Source organism: Oryza glaberrima, chromosome 10, assembly GCF_000147395.1.
Source record: "Oryza glaberrima chromosome 10, OglaRS2, whole genome shotgun sequence".
Lineage (NCBI taxonomy): Eukaryota > Viridiplantae > Streptophyta > Magnoliopsida > Poales > Poaceae > Oryza > Oryza glaberrima.
The window spans coordinates 21,962,957-21,979,798 of NC_068335.1; the positions used below are offsets into that span (position 1 = coordinate 21,962,957).

At 44.3% G+C, this 16,842-nt stretch overlaps 3 protein-coding genes across 5 annotated transcripts; 2 read left to right on the forward strand and 1 right to left on the reverse strand.

Moving 5' to 3' along the window:
- Window positions 1–991: 991 nt before the first annotated feature.
- LOC127752812 (AT-hook motif nuclear-localized protein 10-like) lies at window positions 992–5,364 on the reverse strand. Of its 2 annotated transcripts, none has more exons than XM_052278231.1 (6): window positions 5,068–5,364; window positions 4,050–4,733; window positions 3,893–3,945; window positions 2,512–2,643; window positions 1,812–1,973; window positions 992–1,710 (listed from the first exon to the last, which is right to left on the reverse strand). In XM_052278231.1, the coding sequence occupies exons 2-6, from the start codon at window positions 4,591–4,593 to the stop codon at window positions 1,384–1,386; spliced, it is 1,218 nt and encodes a 405-aa protein (XP_052134191.1). In that variant the 5' UTR covers window positions 4,594–4,733; window positions 5,068–5,364; the 3' UTR covers window positions 992–1,383. The 2 variants fall into 2 exon arrangements, with proteins under 2 accessions (XP_052134191.1, XP_052134190.1); XM_052278230.1 differs by having other exon boundaries at window positions 4,930–5,364.
- Window positions 5,365–9,628: 4,264 nt separating this feature from the next.
- LOC127785613 (uncharacterized) lies at window positions 9,629–12,415 on the forward strand. Its single transcript, XM_052313009.1, has 5 exons — window positions 9,629–10,018; window positions 10,393–10,658; window positions 10,771–10,888; window positions 11,202–11,410; window positions 11,658–12,415. Exons 1-5 carry the CDS (start codon window positions 9,689–9,691, stop codon window positions 12,109–12,111), a joined length of 1,377 nt encoding a protein of 458 aa, XP_052168969.1. The 5' UTR covers window positions 9,629–9,688; the 3' UTR covers window positions 12,112–12,415.
- A 1,101-nt stretch (window positions 12,416–13,516) lies between these two features.
- Window positions 13,517–15,997, forward strand: LOC127785721 (uncharacterized protein At2g38710). Of its 2 annotated transcripts, XM_052313122.1 has the most exons (5): window positions 13,521–13,751; window positions 14,472–14,591; window positions 14,766–14,880; window positions 14,947–15,040; window positions 15,504–15,997. In XM_052313122.1, exons 1-5 carry the CDS (start codon window positions 13,648–13,650, stop codon window positions 15,722–15,724), a joined length of 654 nt encoding a protein of 217 aa, XP_052169082.1. In that variant the 5' UTR covers window positions 13,521–13,647; the 3' UTR covers window positions 15,725–15,997. The 2 variants fall into 2 exon arrangements, with proteins under 2 accessions (XP_052169081.1, XP_052169082.1); XM_052313121.1 differs by having other exon boundaries at window positions 13,517–13,751; window positions 14,766–15,040.
- The last annotated feature ends 845 nt before the right edge of the window (window positions 15,998–16,842 follow it).

The window sequence follows — 16,842 nt, forward strand, 5'->3', positions numbered from 1 at the left end:
TTTCAAACCATATCTTTCATGCAAGCAACCAAACAACATCCCATACTAGCCATGCTAAACCAATACAACCAACCAAATAACTCTGTGTGTATCTTCTCATCCAGGCCAAACTCAGCCTGGATAAAAGAGATGGGCAAAGATAAGAAGATAAAGCTTAAGTTACTCATCGGTTGCTCGTATTAATAACAAGCTAAACGATTTATTTTTTTAAAAAAATCAATGCATAGATAAAACATTCATATATGTGTTCTTAGCGATTTTAAAATTAATTTTAAAAATAAACTACATTGGAAATATCTTCAAATTAACTTTAAAATTAAATTTAAAAATTCAAATTAATATCTTCAAATTAACTTTAAAATTAAATTTAAAAATTCAAATTTTGACTCTGGCTTTGGCTTCGACTTATTAGGGCAACCAAGGGGCTCTAATATTCTCACAGCACCAGAAAAAAAACAACTTCTGAATTTAAATCTGTATGTAGATTCAAAGCCATCACATAAAAAAATCAATTTGACAGTTTGAAATTGTCCATAGATATTTTCTTTGGACGAAGCGAGTAGGTCTGATGTTTGTGACCGAGAGGTTTCAGTTCGAGACAAACCATCGATCGGATTCTTATAGTGACCCATTTTGAAATAATTATAGTGATCTATCTACATATGATTATGATTATAGATATATATCAAATATTTTTATAAATAAATTCAACAAATATCGACCAGTATAGAAAAAGGGATATAAATAATTTAGAAGAAGAAAAATAATTCAATAAAACTACGTTTAGAGACGTCGAACAAATATTGCACGGTAATATTCCGACGAAGCAGCTGAAAACATATTATGCTTGAGTTGAAGTTGAGACATACTCCCTGGCGTGGATCCCTTATCGCCGTGACAAAAACAGCCCATGAATTTCACCGTAAACAGTGTTACCAGCACAGCAACACAAACATTCATCTCCCAAACACAGCGGATCAGAACAAGAAAAAGAAACAACCTAGTAAAAGTTCTCGAATTGAAATCAAAGCATTCAGGTAAATTCATACAAGTCTGTATGTAGACTACTACTAGCCTACTAAGGAGGTGAAGATCTCAGCAAGACAGACAAGCAGAAGGCATATCCACCGGTAGTACAACACATAATAAACTCTTGCGTTAGAGGAGGCTTAATTATGACAGCTACAGCGTTACAACAGCGCCTAAATTAATCTTACTCCAAGGAAAAACAACAGCAACAACACATCTCTCTGAGATCATTCATCACCATGCTCCTAAATCTCTTAGCTAGCAGAGGGGGGTACGAACACGATCCACCATCCATCATCAGCTCCTTCTTCAGCCCAACCAAACAAATGGGGCGCCTCGAGGCCGAGCAGAGTGTTAGTTCGACATCATCTTCATGTCAGAGTCGTGCCTGTTCTGATGATGAGCTGAGAGCGACCAGCCACCGGATGCGTAAGCAGGGGGCATGTGCTGGTGCTGCTGGTGTTGCTGCTGCTGCCCGGAGTGGTTGTACGGCATCCCGCTGTGGTTGATCGGGCTGCCCGAGTCATCGGACGATCCACTGGATGTGCCCTCCGATGGCGGGCTCGCCACCGGAGCTGGCACGTAGGTTGCCATCTGTGGAGGCGCTGACATCGGTTCGACCTTCCTTGTCTCGACTGGCTTCGATTTCTTACCTTCCGCGATGAAGCTAGCCACGACAACCTGGTAGCCATATGACATGATGGCAGAAATGCCCGGTAAGCATTAAGAAGTTGGAACAGATGCGTTAGTTGTGACACTCGTTATACAGAACGAAATCGAACCTGGACAGGGGTTGCGGCCATCAGCATTCCAGCTACACATCCACCAAGAACTCGGCCATCAGATCCTGCAAGTGCGACACTCAGGCCACCAGTCCTGCTGCGAGTGTCGCCATCCTCTGCAAGCAGGAAAGAACCTGATAGAGAGATGATCTCAAATCGGCCCTGCACAAAATAATACGCATTCATCAGAACATGATACAGTAGTTACTTTTGCTAATAGGAAATAACTAAAGCATGCACAATTCACAGAGCTAATTCCTCCAGGTACATGAATAATTGTGTACTGTCAAAGTAGTAGCATTATTGATTTTCTTTTTCACATTCATTGGTTTAATCACGACAAAAGAACTTGAAGTTAGATGAATCCATAGAGCTACACTAGTGGCTATTATCAACAGATTTCCTGAAACTTCCAACAGAACAAGACTGGGTGTTCTAGTTAACAAAAAGGCACAATTAGTTTCCTCCAGAACCTGGTCTTTCTCTCCTATAGCCATACCACTGTTAGAAACAAAAAAAACAAAACAAAACAAAACTGATGTATTCTACAGTCTATACATCATTGAGAAGCCCCCTTTTATTTCTAAGATACAGGTACAACAATAACCCCCACAGAACCACACCCACTTGTGATCACATAAATGAGAAGTATTAAGCCCAATTCTTAAAGTGCACCAAAGATAAGTCACAAGACAAATACCTCATAAGTCACAAGTCCACCAGATGTAGCTGGCTGCCGAAGTGTTACATTGCTTATTGCACCATTCGCTGAGAGAATGCAAACTGTGCGAGGGCCTTGCTGTGAGAAGGCCATAATTTTTGAAGCAACATCCTGTCAGCAAAGACAGTAGACAGTTAATGATGGAAATCAAGTTTTTACTATAACCAACATTGCCAAGTGGGTTAATCACTAGATTAAACATGAAGAAAGAGTCTAATTGCAACACAAAGGTACTATAATCACAACTCACATTGCATTCAAAAGAGACACCTAGTAAGCACTAAGGAAAGTATATAACTGCACCAAAACCCCCAAAAAAAAGAAGAAGATGCAGAATTGAAGATATCAGAAGAAAAAAACCCAAGTTGTGATATAATTGAAGTATCTGTATCTAAGAATCCTGAATAGCTTGAAATTGCAATTGAATTGTTATGCCTGACAGCTCATACAAATTCAGATACTTTCAGGAAAAGCAAATCCATTTAAATTTGTATGAACAATCAGCCCATTGCATCCACTTCTATCTAATTTAGGAGAGTTACACGGGGGAAAAAACAGGTCTTTTCATACTTGGCTAAAGTAATTCCTTCAGCAAATTCATCTGGATACAAATATAAAAATTTTACTTTATGACAAGTTCAAAAAGGTTGCTAAACATATTAAGAAAATCGTATGATCAAGTGCGCTTTAATTCAGTCAGTTGCAGGTATAACAGAAAATTCAGCAGTGCAAGATAACACAACTGAAGATGACATTTTTTTTCAGATGCACAGTAAACATGGAACTCTAAGCACACCACAACAGGAGACTCCTGCAGGCGAGTGCTCCTAGTTCCTATCAGTAGAGGCTATTGTATCCGACTATGAACAAGACAGTGCAGGTGTGGAGTTGCGGACAGTCACAGTCCACAGGTGTGGCTACTACTACTACTTGCTGTTGGACAGCGTACTACTACACAGCCAGCCAGAGAAGGCTTGTTGTACTTGATGATAGGAGTACTACTACACGTAGTCCACGACAACGTAGGTGCATCGCCCACTATCTGTGCCGCTGACCGTGGGGCCGGGGCCGGTCAACTGACAGCCATGCTGGGAATCTGACGGACACCGCAGCTCGTCCTCGTCTCGCAACCTTGGTTGGTTCCTTTCCAACCTAACCAGTGATGGTCATGGTCATGGCTGGAGTGGAGTGGAGTGGAATTCGTACGTGCACCAAATCCACTCCGCAGGAAAAGCAGACATAGATCCATCACCACTTGCTGTACAGCAGCAGCAGACTCTGCAATGGCTGGCTGCACGGATGGATCGAGGAGGAAGGAAGGAAGAAAAGATAATCGATTTGTTTTGAGATCTGGGTTTACCTCGCCGGCCTTGACGGTGAGGATGTGAGGAGTGAAGGCGATGCCCCATGAGCCTGCAAGATTTGAAGGCAAAAGCGTCAGTTTGGGATTAGATTCAGCCGGAATCCACGGGGGAAGAAAAGGCGCTTTTGTTTTTCTCCGAGGAAAATGGTACTACCTAGGGCTTCGAACTGCTTCTTCTTGCCGGAGCCGGGTGGCCGGCCGCGGCGCTTGGCGTTCGGATCCGACGGCGGGCTGCTGATGGAGAAGCCGTGCGGCTGGTGCCCTGGCGGCGGAGGCGGCGGCGCGGCGCCGCCGGAGGCGGAGGAGATGGGGGCGAGCGCGAGCGCCATGCTCCCGTCGGGCGCGTACTTGCGCGGGCGGCCGCGCTTCTTGCGCATCAGCTCGCCCATGCCCATCACATTGCCGCCCTGCGGCGGCGGCGCGGCGCCGCCCGCGGGCGCCGCCGCGTACAGCATGGGCCCCGGGTGGTGGTGGTGCTGCTGCTCCCCCCCGGGCGCCTTCCCTGCCATCTGGTCGAACGACAGCCGCATGGGCGCCGCCGCGGGGTTGGCGGCCGGCGGCGGCGCCTGCTGCGCGAACGGCAGCGGCGGCGGCGGCGGCTGGGACGGCGGCGGCGCGGGCGCTGCCGCAGGTGGCGGCGCGGCGGCGGCGGGCGCGGGCGGGACGGTGACGAGCGGCGAGACGTCCTTGGCCTCCATTTGGTCAGATCTAGCGCTCGCTCGCTGCTGTAGCAGTAGCAGGTTTGCTTGCTGCACTGCTGCTGAGCTCAGCCGAGGAGGAAGCGCAAGAAAACAAAGAAAGAGTCGCTTTGACTACTCTCCTTTCTTTCTTCTCCACTCTGCAAGAGCAAAGACCACTTGCAAGATTAGCTGCGAATTAAGCAAGAAAAAACGCTCCCTAATTAAACTACTCCCCCTGATGGATAGCCATGCTGACTTTTTTTTAAACAGAAATGTGATGTGTGAGAGAGAGATTATTATTATTAGGTGGGAGTTAGGAGTAGGATGTAGTAGAGCAGTAGTGTTACTACCTACCTATAGCTAAGCTCAAGGGAGGGAGAAGGATGATGAGTGACTAGTAGTATTATTATTACTACTACTCCTTGCTATTAGCAGCAGATCAGCCATGCCACCATCACCATGCTCCTTCCCTTCACACCAAACACCACTCACCTAGAATCTCTCTCTTGCTTGCTTGCTTGCTTGCTAGCTTCACATGCAATGAGAGAGCAATACTAGTACTGCAACTCCTATCCTATGCAAGCAAAATGCAGGAGGGCAAAGGTGGAGGAGGAGGAGGAAGAAGCAAAGCAAGGCAGAGAGGAGAAGAAAATAGCAGGGAAATTACTGGAAAGGAAAGGAATTATTAAAGGTAAAGCAACTGCTACGAATAGTAGCTGTAGTAGTAGTAATGAAGAAGGGGGTGGAGAAAGGAAATTTGTTATGCGTACACACCAGCATTCACTCTCTCTCACACACACATACACGGCTACTGCAGCAATAAATAAAAAGGGGAGGAGAGGAGGTGGGGGGGGGGGGGGGGGAAAGCATTTTTGGCTCGGAGTTCGTGAAGATGCAAGTCATAAAAACCATCACTGGCTTTCCTTTCCCAACTTTTTACTCCATCCCACCACCGCTAACAATAGAAAATTCAAAAGAGCTTTCAGTTTCCTCCTGTTTAAGTATTTGCTATTTACTCATTTCAAAACCCAGCCGCCCCCATTCAATTCAAAATTCAAAAAAAAAATTAATTCAATAACTGACCCATATAGTACTACTAGTAGTACAAGTATATAATGGTGGTACTACAGTAGTACCAGTAACAAGTACTCCTCCTACTAGTAAAAAATGCAGGAAATTGGGATAAAGTAAAGTGGTCGAGTATTGATGGCTTGGGACTAGTACTCCTACCACTGTGATTACAATAATTTAAAAAAGGGCTTGTCTTTTTGGGCGTGCTTGCAGGAGGAATCAATCAGCCAGTTCAAATTGATTTTCTTTTTGCTTCTTGTTTATCCTTTGCTCTGTCCGTCTCGGCTTTCTCACTCGCGCCATCTCGCCTCTTTTCCACGACGTCTACCCTTCCCAATTTTTTTAAATATAATAATCTCGCGGGAAAAAAGAAATTACAAAAGAGAGAGAAAAAAAAGTGGCGCCTGCTGCAGCCTGCCTACTTTGGACGGACACGTACCAGCGAGGCTATTCGGCAGGCGGCCAGTGTGGGGCCCACATGGCAGCGACGCAGCCGGGAGCGGGTGTGAACACGGAGGTGAGTCAGAGGTGGTGAGGCTGGTGGTGGGGCCCGGGCCAGGATTCCAGGCCCGTCACGTGACCATCTCATCCGTCCCGAGACCGATAAAATATACTACTGTGGGACCCACCGCCTGCGACCTCTTGCTGCGATTTCCGAGGGCTGCCACCTGTCCCTGCATGTGGGACCCGCTGCGAGGGTCAGCTGCTGGTGTTTGGTTGGTCCCTGTGCATGGGCGGTGGTGGGCCTGAGAAACACGGAGGCAGGGCCCGGGCCCGACCACATCCCGGGTGGGCCGAACTGTCCACCCGATCCAGCAGACAAATGTGCAAATTTATATTATGGATATATATATTATTATTTCAAAGATGAAGGTTTATAATGTTCAATTCATCTGCTTTTTAATTTGTTATAGAATCATACTACTAGATGACATGAGTAGTAAAAAAATATATTTTTTTTAAAAAAAGAATATCTTTGAGAGTTTATGTTAGCTTTTTTTTTTCCGTTGTACTCTTTTTTTTTAGCACTGCCTTTTAAACTATTAATAACAAATATAAGTATAAAACTTTTATTTATAAATTACTTTCAGTTTTTTTTCTTTGTTCATGAGTAATATAGTCGTAGCTTAAATGATCTCGGTCATGCAAGAGTATACTAGGGACCTTTCTGGCACAACTTTAGCTTCAACTCTATTTCTTCTGTAGTTAGAGCTTAGCCAAACAGTTTCAACTCCAACTAAAATAGGAGTGAAACTGGGTGCAGCGCTCCAACAAAACGCTAGAGATATGGAAATGAGTTTATGATTCTCCACAGCTATGCTCTATATCTAACTTCTAAGTTAAATTTAATAGTTATAGGTCTTTTAAACGGACCCTAGTACTCCAATAGAGGACGATGCATGGCCTACAAATGTACAACCAGATCAAGAGGGTTGGGGGTCCATATATATGTTGTCAGATAACCGATCCGTAACCACACAGTGCTAATTGCACTGAGATTCATTCGAGTGATCAGATGATGCATGGCCATTGGTTGGCCCAACTCACATGTGTCGCCTCTTTCGCATTGACCGCCAACCAACACACACACACAAAATAAAAAGTCAACGCGCATGCCATGCATGCATGTGTTGGTCGCCGGCTGAGGCCTGACGCAACCAACACAACGGAAAGTATGGCACACAACGACGATGACATCATAGTATTTCATAGGAGGACATCTCGCTCTCATATGCATGCAGCTGTCAAATGTCGTCTCCTCACTCTTTTGACCTTTTTCGTACCCGGCCGGCCTCTTCTGTTGTTGAGGATTTCGAACGAACGAACGTGATTATGGCTGTATTTAGTTTCTGAAATCGGGGAAAATTAGTAGTTTAGAAAAAAAAGTTAAGAGTTTATGTGAGTAGAAAAGTTTTAAATGTGATGTGATGAAAAGTTGAGAGTTTGAGAAAGTTTGGTGTGAATTAAACAGGGCTAGATATCTCTGTTGAGAATTTCCCCCATGAGATTTGGGATCATATGATGAACCGGTGATATTCTGGATTCTCTGATAGCAGATGAAAAGTCGTACACTCAGTACTGTATTCACTTGCCTCGCCTTCTCTAGATTTATACTAAGGGTGTGTTTAGTAAGTTTGATTGAAATTGAAACAATGTAATAGAAAAGTTGAAAGTTTATGTGTGTAGAAAAGTTTAATGTGATAGAAAAATTAAAATTTTAAAGAAAAAGTTGGGAAGTAAACCAGCTACCTATACTCCCCTTCTCGATGAGTTAATTAGCGATGAATGAATATGCTGCGTGAGCAGGCAGACAACTGGCTATAGGCAAGGTTACACTACAGTAGTAAATGCAATCCATCCATGGAGCAGCAACATAATCAATACGGTTCCAACTGCTGACTGACTGCTGGCTGGCTGCATATATGCATTCAGCGTAATGGCCGTGTTTAGTTAGTGTCCTAATTTTCTTTTTAAATATACATACATATATTTGAAGTATTAAATATAGGCTAATAACAAAATAAATTACAGATTCCGTCTATAAATTACGAGACGAATGTATTAAGCCTAATTAATCTATCATTAGCAAATATTTACTATAGCATCATATTGTCAAATCATGGCGTAATTAGACTCAAAAGATTCGTCTCGCAATTTACATGTAAACTGTGTAATTTTTTTCGTCCACATTTAATGTTCCATATATGTGTCCAAACATTTGATGTGATGGAGTTTTTAAAAGTTTGAATGGACTAAACACTGCCAATATGGTGGCCAAGCATTTTCATGGCAAAAAAGAAACATATAATAATATGTTTGAATCAAGTAAATAAGTATGTATTTAAATAAGCATACTGCCAACTCTTCTCCTCCCAATCCCTATCTCTCAGATTCTCACCAAACTTTTAAGCGGCAGCCGATGGGAGAGCAGCAAGCGGGAGGAAAAAGGGGGAGGTGGCCGACAAGAAGGTGGTGAGCGGAGAAAGGCATGCGGGGTGCTGACTTGGAGGAGGGGGCGATGGTCGTGATGGATTGGAAGGGTGGTAGGCGACGTTCTTCCTCCTCTCTCTCCCCCATCTTCCCTATTTGTCACCATTTCTTCAAACAGTGACGAGAGGGTGATGAGTGGTGGGGAGAAGGATGGCTGCCAACTTGGAGGGGGTTGATGGTCACGATTGATTGGAAGTGTGGTAGATTTGTAGGCGATGTTCTTCCTCCTCCTGTCTCCCCCATCTTCCCCAGTTATCGCTAGGTCTCCGAGCAGTGACAAGAGGTGATGAGTGGTAGGGAGAAGGGCGACGGCCTATGGTGCGAGGGGTGTGCGACTGGAGGGTGGCAAGCGGCCACCAAGAGGCCACTTGTTTTCTATGGCGTGACGGAGGCGCCATTCGTGGATAGCCTAGTGGAGGGGATGGTTGGGGACGAGCATTAGGTGTCTCGTCGATGATGTGTCGCGCCTGCTGTGCGGCCACTCCCTCACCACCTCTGCATCATAGGAGAATATGTCGTTGGCGACCTGCCGGTCCAGCATCACCTCCACGGCTCTACCCACCCTGTGTCTCTCTGCCATCAATATGTGGGGGAAACTCACCACGACAGCTAAAACTAGACACTATACTGTCCCCCTAGTGCCCTAGATTTTCGGGTACATCAGTTTTGCAAATTGAGAAACACACTACATCTCATATTGCGGTTGGAAGACATAATTCAAAGATGGACCTAAAGCAAACTTACTCCCACTCTTAGTGACACGGATCTCTCTATTAAAATGGGCCCAGTTAGACTTACTCATGGCCCATGGGCCGGACTTAGTGACAATCCCGTTCCGAATTACCCGTTTCTTCTTTTTTTTTTCCTTTCTCGAATATTTACAGGCAGCGTAGCCCATTACGTGGGTCCACCGCCACGCGTACCCATTACAGAGTCACTGAGAGGTGGGGCCCACGCTACCTCGTGGCGATAGATAGAGAAGAGACGAGAGGTTGGGGTGGGCGGCCGCGGGAGCTCCACGGCATCGATCGCCATCCTCTCCTCCGCAACAATGGCGCTCGCCTCCTCCTCCCGCCTCCTCCACCGCTTCTCCTCCTCCTCTCTGCCGCGACCCTGCTGGCGACGGGTACCCAGGCCACGCGGCCACAGCCGCTTCGCCGTGCGGTGGGAGCACCGGGCGGCGGCGGTGGTGGTGCTGCTGCCGAGAGCTCTCCTCGGAGGAGGATTCCAGGATGCCGATGCGGCTGAGAGTGACGACGAGGAGGAGGAGGATGCCCATGGCGTCCTGCGCCCGCTCGACGCTGACGACGTCAACCTCGACCTCCACGCGCCTCCCTCCGGCCCCGAGCGCTGGGACGTCCTCGGCCTCGGCCAGGCCATGGTACGCCCCCATCTTCTTCAATTCTACTCTAAATAAGATAAATCTATATTATTGATTCATTCATTAATTACTTCGTGTTCCTGATCGATGAACATTTGCAAGGAACCAGTACTCGCATACAAGAAAATTACTTCTCCTATGGTAGAAATGTCGAATTCGAAACGGCTAATTTGGCTCAACTGTCGCCACTGTATCCACTCACTACTCGTGTGCGTGCAACCTGCATGAACGCTTAATAAAAAGACGGCTTCTTTCTTCCTATGTGTTTGTGTTGGAAATAATTATCACTATGATGTTGTTCTTTCTGTTTCAATAGGTTGTTGAGCTGTTGTGATCAATGCTAATTTGTGGCTGGGATTTTGGCCTGCAAACAGGTTGATTTCTCAGGGATGGTGGACGACGAGTTCCTTCACAGATTGGGCATACAAAAGGGTACCAGAAAGGTTGTCAACCACGAGGAGAGAGGGCGTGTCTTGCGCGCCATGGATGGTTGCAGCTACAAGGCTGCCGCTGGAGGCTCACTGTCCAACTCGCTTGTCGCGCTATCAAGGCTTGGTAGTAGCCGCTCCACTAACTACCCCGAGCTTAGAATCGCGATGGCTGGCAGTGTGGGCAGCGACCCACTTGGTAGTTTTTACAGGTAGTTCACTAGTTTGACAACATATTTTTGCACGTACTGATGTCTTAATTGCTGCACTAGAAGCTTCAGAGTGTTGGCTGACATCACACTGTTGGTTGAATTGTTCTATTAGGGCAAAATTGCGCCGTGCTAATTTGCATTTCTTGTCTAAGCCGGTCAAAGATGGGACTACTGGAACTGTGATTGTTCTAACAACTCCAGATGCACAACGAACTATGCTTGCATATCAGGTCAGTTGATATGTTTGTACTTCAGGGTTGTTATTCCCCCTTCTAGGGACTTCTGTTGCAATATCAGATTAAATTTTAATTTTTGAAGATGAGTAGTTTAACCAGGTCTGCTTTTAGTATGAATGTATCAATGAGAACCACCATCAGATATCAACTTTACTTGACAGGTCTTATTACTTGTTAGCTGTACTTTTTGACTCATTTAACATTCACCGTGTATAATTTACTTACTGGACAACTATATAGAAGTGTTGCTGGCACTAATATAGGAGTATGACCTTACTGTTCCCTTTTTGCGTGTGTGTATTTCCAGGGAACATCGTCAACTTTGAGTTATGATTCAGATTTGGCCAGTCTAGTGTCCAAGTCAAATGTAGTAATTGTGGAAGGCTACCTATTTGAGCTACCTCACACGATCGAAGCCATCAAGCAAGCATGTGAAGATGCTCATAAGAATGGCTCACTTATTGCAGTTACAGCATCAGATGTGTCATGCATCAAGCGTTGCTACAATGATTTTTGGTGAGACTAGTCTCCTTGCAAACTATCTCCTGCTAGCATCACGTTTTTTGGGGTGTTGACTGTATTATTTTCTCTATATTATGCTAGTGTACCACTACCTCATCTCTGAACCTTATTGTACTGATGGTAAACCAAAAATATTTTTTATGGTATTAATTGTATGCTTTCTCTATATTATGGTAGTGAGCCACTATCTCATCTCTGAACTATACTGTACTGTACTGACCGTAAACCAACGATTTTTCAGGGATATTGTAACAAACTATGCGGACATATTATTCGCCAATGCCAATGAAGCGAGGGCATTCTGCGAGCTAAGCTCAACAGATAGCCCCATGTCAGCGGCAAGATACTTAAGCCATTCTGTTCCTCTAGTATCCGTGACAGATGGTGTGCACGGTTCATACATTGGAGTGAAAGGGGAAGCGATATACATCCCTCCACCACCATGTGTACCTACAGATACATGTGGGGCTGGTGATGCATACGCTTCAGGGATTCTATATGGCATTCTTCGGGGCTCTTCGGATTTGAAGAGCATTGGCCTGCTCGCTTCGCGAGTAGCTGCTATTGTCGTTGCTCAGCAAGGTACACGCCTACGGGTTCAGGACGCCGACAGATTGGCCGAATCATTCACACTTCACCTAGATAACCTGGAGTTTTGTTCAGATATTGAAACAGACCATGTTTCAAACTTCTGATCGTTTTAGCTGAAAGTCGTAGGACTTCCATTTGTATATAGCATCTGTTTCCTTTTAGGCCTAGCTAGCTCATTGTTCAGTACAGCTGAGCTACCCAGCTTGTCAGTCCTTTCAGACGTTTGTTACAATTTCATTCCTTAAATTTGGTTCCAGAAAAGGATGCTACATACTTCATGGATTTCATATTGAACTGAAGATATTACTCCTAGATAAGGCAGTGGCAATAGTTCATGTGCTTTCATTGGTTCTTGTGTACACTCAAGATACATGACATATTTTTTTTATAGATAATGAGAGACATGACATATAATCTTGGTCTGTTTAGAATGTGGTCCACTGAAATCGCATTGAAATGAAGAGAAAATGTTGTTAGTGCCAAGTTGCAGGATGGTGCATATGTACTAGATATGAATCCTACTTTGTTGGATGGGATTCGATCCTGTTGGGTCAAGAGTCGCTCTCATCTGTGAAAGGTTGATGTGGTACTGTACTGTGATATCTGGAGCATTAAGTCAGAAAGAATAAGTGGCCTACCTAAATCCGCACCTAAGAACAAGATAGATTCTTTTTTTCCTTGTGCTACTAGTATACAAGTAGTAGTAGCATGCTTGTTCTGCATCAAATGCTAAAACTTTGATTTTTCTAGCTCACACTATTTTTCTCCAAAATGGATGCTGCTTGCATAATACGCATGCTTTGCCTTGCCTGGCCCCAGAGGTAGATTAGCAAAAATGTCAGCATCAGGCTTGCATTTTGGGGGAGAGTGATAGGGAAACGCTGATAGTACTATCCTACATCCATGTCAACGTTGGCAAGAGGTGGAAGCAAGCCATGGAAGAAGAAGAAGAAGAAGAAGATAATGAAATGGTTAAAACTCAACTACCCCTCCCCTCCAGATTAAAGTAAACACAAATCATTTTGAATTCAGATTTGGTGTTCTGTTGTGCAGTTGGGTTAGGGTGCGTTAACGTCAAAATTGAAAGTTTGGTTAAAATTGAAACGATGTAACAGAAAAATTGAAAATTTATGTGTGTAGAAAAGTTTTAATATGATAAAAAAATTGAAAGTTTTAAAAAAAAGTTTGGAACAAAACTCGACCTTACTATTTCATTCTAAATGCTACTGCATCTGCCAAAAACGTAGACGTGTCGGGTCCAGAATCCAGATAAGTTTGGCACTCACATGTGCGTTGTTTTTGTTTGCTAAATTTTTGTTTAAAAGGAAACACGCTGGTCGTTTGTTCTCAGTTTTGCAGATTCGTGTACTCTAGCTACAGATAAATCTACTGGAAATCCCGTATCTACCCCTCCCGTCCCCACCTATAGCCATAAAAAACACGTAAATGCCACAAAATCCAAGGGGCAAAAGAGACCATCCAAATAAAAAAAAGGAGCTCGTCGCGTTAACGACTTGACCTCAAACCCAACGCGACGCGCATCCATCGCTTCTCCTCCGTATCCTCCTCCAGATAGCGGCGGCTGCCTCGCCTTCTCCGACGAGCTCCACCGCCGAGTCGCCGCCCCTTGCCAGGACAGGATGGTGGTGGCCACGGAGGAAATGGCGGTCTACTGCTTCGACGCCCTCGTCTCCCACTACAGCGGCGACCAGCCGCCGCCGCCCGCCTTCGAGGAGGGCATCCAGTAAGCACCCCCTCCCTCCTCCTCTCGCTCCCGCCGCGATCGCGCGTGTATCTCGTCGTCCGCCTTCCCCGATGAAGGGGAGCTTGGGGGTTTTTGCGGCGAGCGATTCCCGTGCGGTTTGGGGGTCAATTGGTGTGGTAGATTGGGGGGAAAGGTGCCGCCTTTGGCCTCTTGTTTGATTTTGGTTTCGCGGTTTCTGGAGGGTGTTGTTCGCTTTGATTTATCATCATCGTCATCTGCGACGCAGATCGATTACTTGTTGGCTTAAGCCGATTTTGGTGTATGGTCTTCCTATGGCCTACTGTTAGTATTAGTATATTCTTGCAGAGAGAAAGCAAAGCAGCCACATTTCACAAGAGGGTTGTATCCTTTGCCTTTCAGCAGAGGGATTGCTTCGTCTCATTCTCTCTGAAAGCAGAGGGGGGAATTTTGTTGCTGTTGTTGAGATTATCTTGAGGAAGAATTGTTAGTGTTAGAAATCGTCACAAACACAGTATCTTCCCCCTTTTGACCATACTTAGGAGGGGTGCATAGAATGCCTTCGGTTTTCTGGTGTTTTTTTTTTTAAGTTTAGCCTGCCTTCAATTTGAGATGCTTTTCTACCATTGTGATACATGTTAAGGATGTCTAGCTTTTGTATTGTGATTTCTTGTTACAGTATTCTAGCTAGAGCAACCAAATTCTGAACTCAATGGGACTACTTTTTTTTGTAAACTTCAGCCCATTGTTTGTCACCTGGAAGAAGGCTACCAATGGTTCAGAACCACGCCTTCGAGGATGCATTGGAACCTTGGAGGCTCGTCAGATTGTCACTGGCTTCAAGGAGTATGCGCTCACAAGGTAACTACTGAATAACCACTGCTGCCCATTTATAAGTTCTTACTGAAACATGGTCTCATTGTCAATACAATTGGAGGAATTTTTTTTGGGGTGCTACACATAACAGAACCTAGGTAATGTTGACTCCTTGTGTTATATCAAGACAGACAAAAAGATAAATATACTCTCTCGCAGTGCATTGAGGGACCGCCGCTTTCCTCCTATACAGTCGAAAGAACTGCCGTATTTGGAGTGTACAGTATCTATACTGACCGAATATGAAACTGCACTTAACCACCTTGACTGGGAGGTATGCAACTACACATTGGTTTTAGTCGTTCTTTCACTCTCTTCTAATAATCTTGTGGTACTGCAGGTGGGTAAGCATGGGTTAATTATTGAATTCACTGATCCAGACTATAACATGAGGCGCAGTGCAACTTATTTACCTGAGGTTGCTGCCCATGAAGGTGAAAACTTACTTGCATCTATATATTGCTGCTGAATGCTGCATTTTCACCTTCTACACATGTTGTCACTAAGTTATTAGTTATTGCAACTACCACAAGGAAACACTAAAAGCACTTTAATAATTGTTCTTCTCAGTTACAAAGTTAAATTCATGTGGGGAATAATTTCGTTTTTTGTCTATAGCATGTTCGATCTGCGTTGCATGAAAAAACTACCTGAATGGATCCTGTTATCTTCCCAGTTAAACCGTTCAACATTTTCCCATGCTGAGTTATCTAGTTGCCTCACTTGATATTTCACCTTTTGCATACATTCTGATGAAAATACAAATTCAGAAGCATGATAGAACAAAAAAAAAGAAGGTGATGGTGTTCATCTAGTTTTTCCTGGATCACCCTAGTGATAAGTCTCATTCTTCATTTCTATGAAACTATGCATAACATGAAGCCTGATACCTGGCAGGATGGACACATCTAGAGACCATTGACTCACTGATGAGGAAGGCAGGTTACAATGGTACCATAACCGACTCTTTGAGGAAGAAACTCCGTGTCACCCGCTACCAGAGTACCCTGTACACTATGCACTATGGTGAATACGCTGCATACGTCAAGAAGAACAGAGGAGCTACACCAGAAATTAACGGGGCACCTATAATTAATGGCTTCAAACCAGGCCATTGAATCATCTGTATTGCATCATATAAAATGACTTTATAATTTATCTGGGAGCACCTGGGGTGAGAATTTGTTTGGAAAACTCCACCCCTTGCCGCTCATTGATATGCCATCATTTTCATTCGAAAGAAAGGGGAAGCTATGACAGCATATCCCCTAAATTATGCCGCCTGGACAAACAGTGGTGAATTGGTTATGTATCTTGCAAAAATTATGGGCTTCCGGTGCCCAAAAAATGATGGCATGAATTGATTCAAGCTGCTTTGTTACCCAAAATAATCACATGTCTTTTTCAGCACATCACAAATATGCATAGTACCATGCACTGAGCTATTACTTGTGATCTGAACCTTGTTTGCTTGATAAGCAGAATTATATCAACAGGAAAAACAAGAACATAGTACAATCCTGATCATGCATAAATCGATATGAACCTTGTTTTCTTGATAGGCAGAATTATACCCATGAGGAAAAACTAGTGAACTTAGTACAGTCTGATCATGCATAGATCAATCGTAAAGTGAAGGATTCTGAGATAGCTAGGTTAGTTTGGTTGCATGGCAGTGCCCTTCTGATCCTTTCCACTTGAGACAACTGGAAACAGGAACTTCACACACACAGCAATAGCACTGCAATATGCAAGCACACGACACAACTAGTATTATGTCTGCAGATAGATGAGGTGAAAAAATGAGAAGTTGCACGGATAAAATCGAATTACCTTTCTGCAGCTGCTCTCATGAGAAGTCTTATCGAAGGGGAATTTTGCACACAAGTGTCTTGGATGAGGGAAGTCTCTCAGTGCCACCTACATGTTCATCATTGTAGATAAGAGAAGGTATCAGAGGCTCATTCATGCCCTTGTATTTGTGTAGTAAACAACATAAAAATTAAACAGTACCACAAAATTTATTTTCGCAAGATGGTATTCTCATTTGAAGAAGAAACATAGATAATTACATAGAAAAGGAACCCGTTTACAGAGAATCTCTCCCGATGACAACAACGTCATCGTCGTCTTCCTCATCAAATACTCTGCGTTCATCAGGGAACAGCTGCTCACTGAAGCCATTGATCTCCGGGAGAAGATCATATGCATCTTCTTCCCCAATGACACCGTGTTC

Coding starts and splice junctions, on each gene's coding strand:
- LOC127752812 (XM_052278231.1), bottom strand. CDS start 4,593: ATGGAGGCCAAGGACGTCTCGCCGCTCGTCACCGTCCCGCCCGCGCCC. Junction 3,946..4,049: donor GAAGCAGTTCGAAGCCCTAG/GTAGTACCATTT, acceptor CAAATCTTGCAG/GCTCATGGGGCATCGCCTTC. Junction 2,644..3,892: donor TCACCGTCAAGGCCGGCGAG/GTAAACCCAGAT, acceptor CTTTGCTGACAG/GATGTTGCTTCAAAAATTAT.
- LOC127785613 (XM_052313009.1), top strand. CDS start 9,689: ATGGCGCTCGCCTCCTCCTCCCGCCTCCTCCACCGCTTCTCCTCCTCC. Junction 10,019..10,392: donor TCGGCCTCGGCCAGGCCATG/GTACGCCCCCAT, acceptor GCCTGCAAACAG/GTTGATTTCTCAGGGATGGT. Junction 10,659..10,770: donor CCACTTGGTAGTTTTTACAG/GTAGTTCACTAG, acceptor TTGTTCTATTAG/GGCAAAATTGCGCCGTGCTA.
- LOC127785721 (XM_052313121.1), top strand. CDS start 13,648: ATGGTGGTGGCCACGGAGGAAATGGCGGTCTACTGCTTCGACGCCCTC. Junction 14,592..14,765: donor AAGGAGTATGCGCTCACAAG/GTAACTACTGAA, acceptor ACTCTCTCGCAG/TGCATTGAGGGACCGCCGCT. Junction 15,041..15,503: donor TGAGGTTGCTGCCCATGAAG/GTGAAAACTTAC, acceptor GATACCTGGCAG/GATGGACACATCTAGAGACC.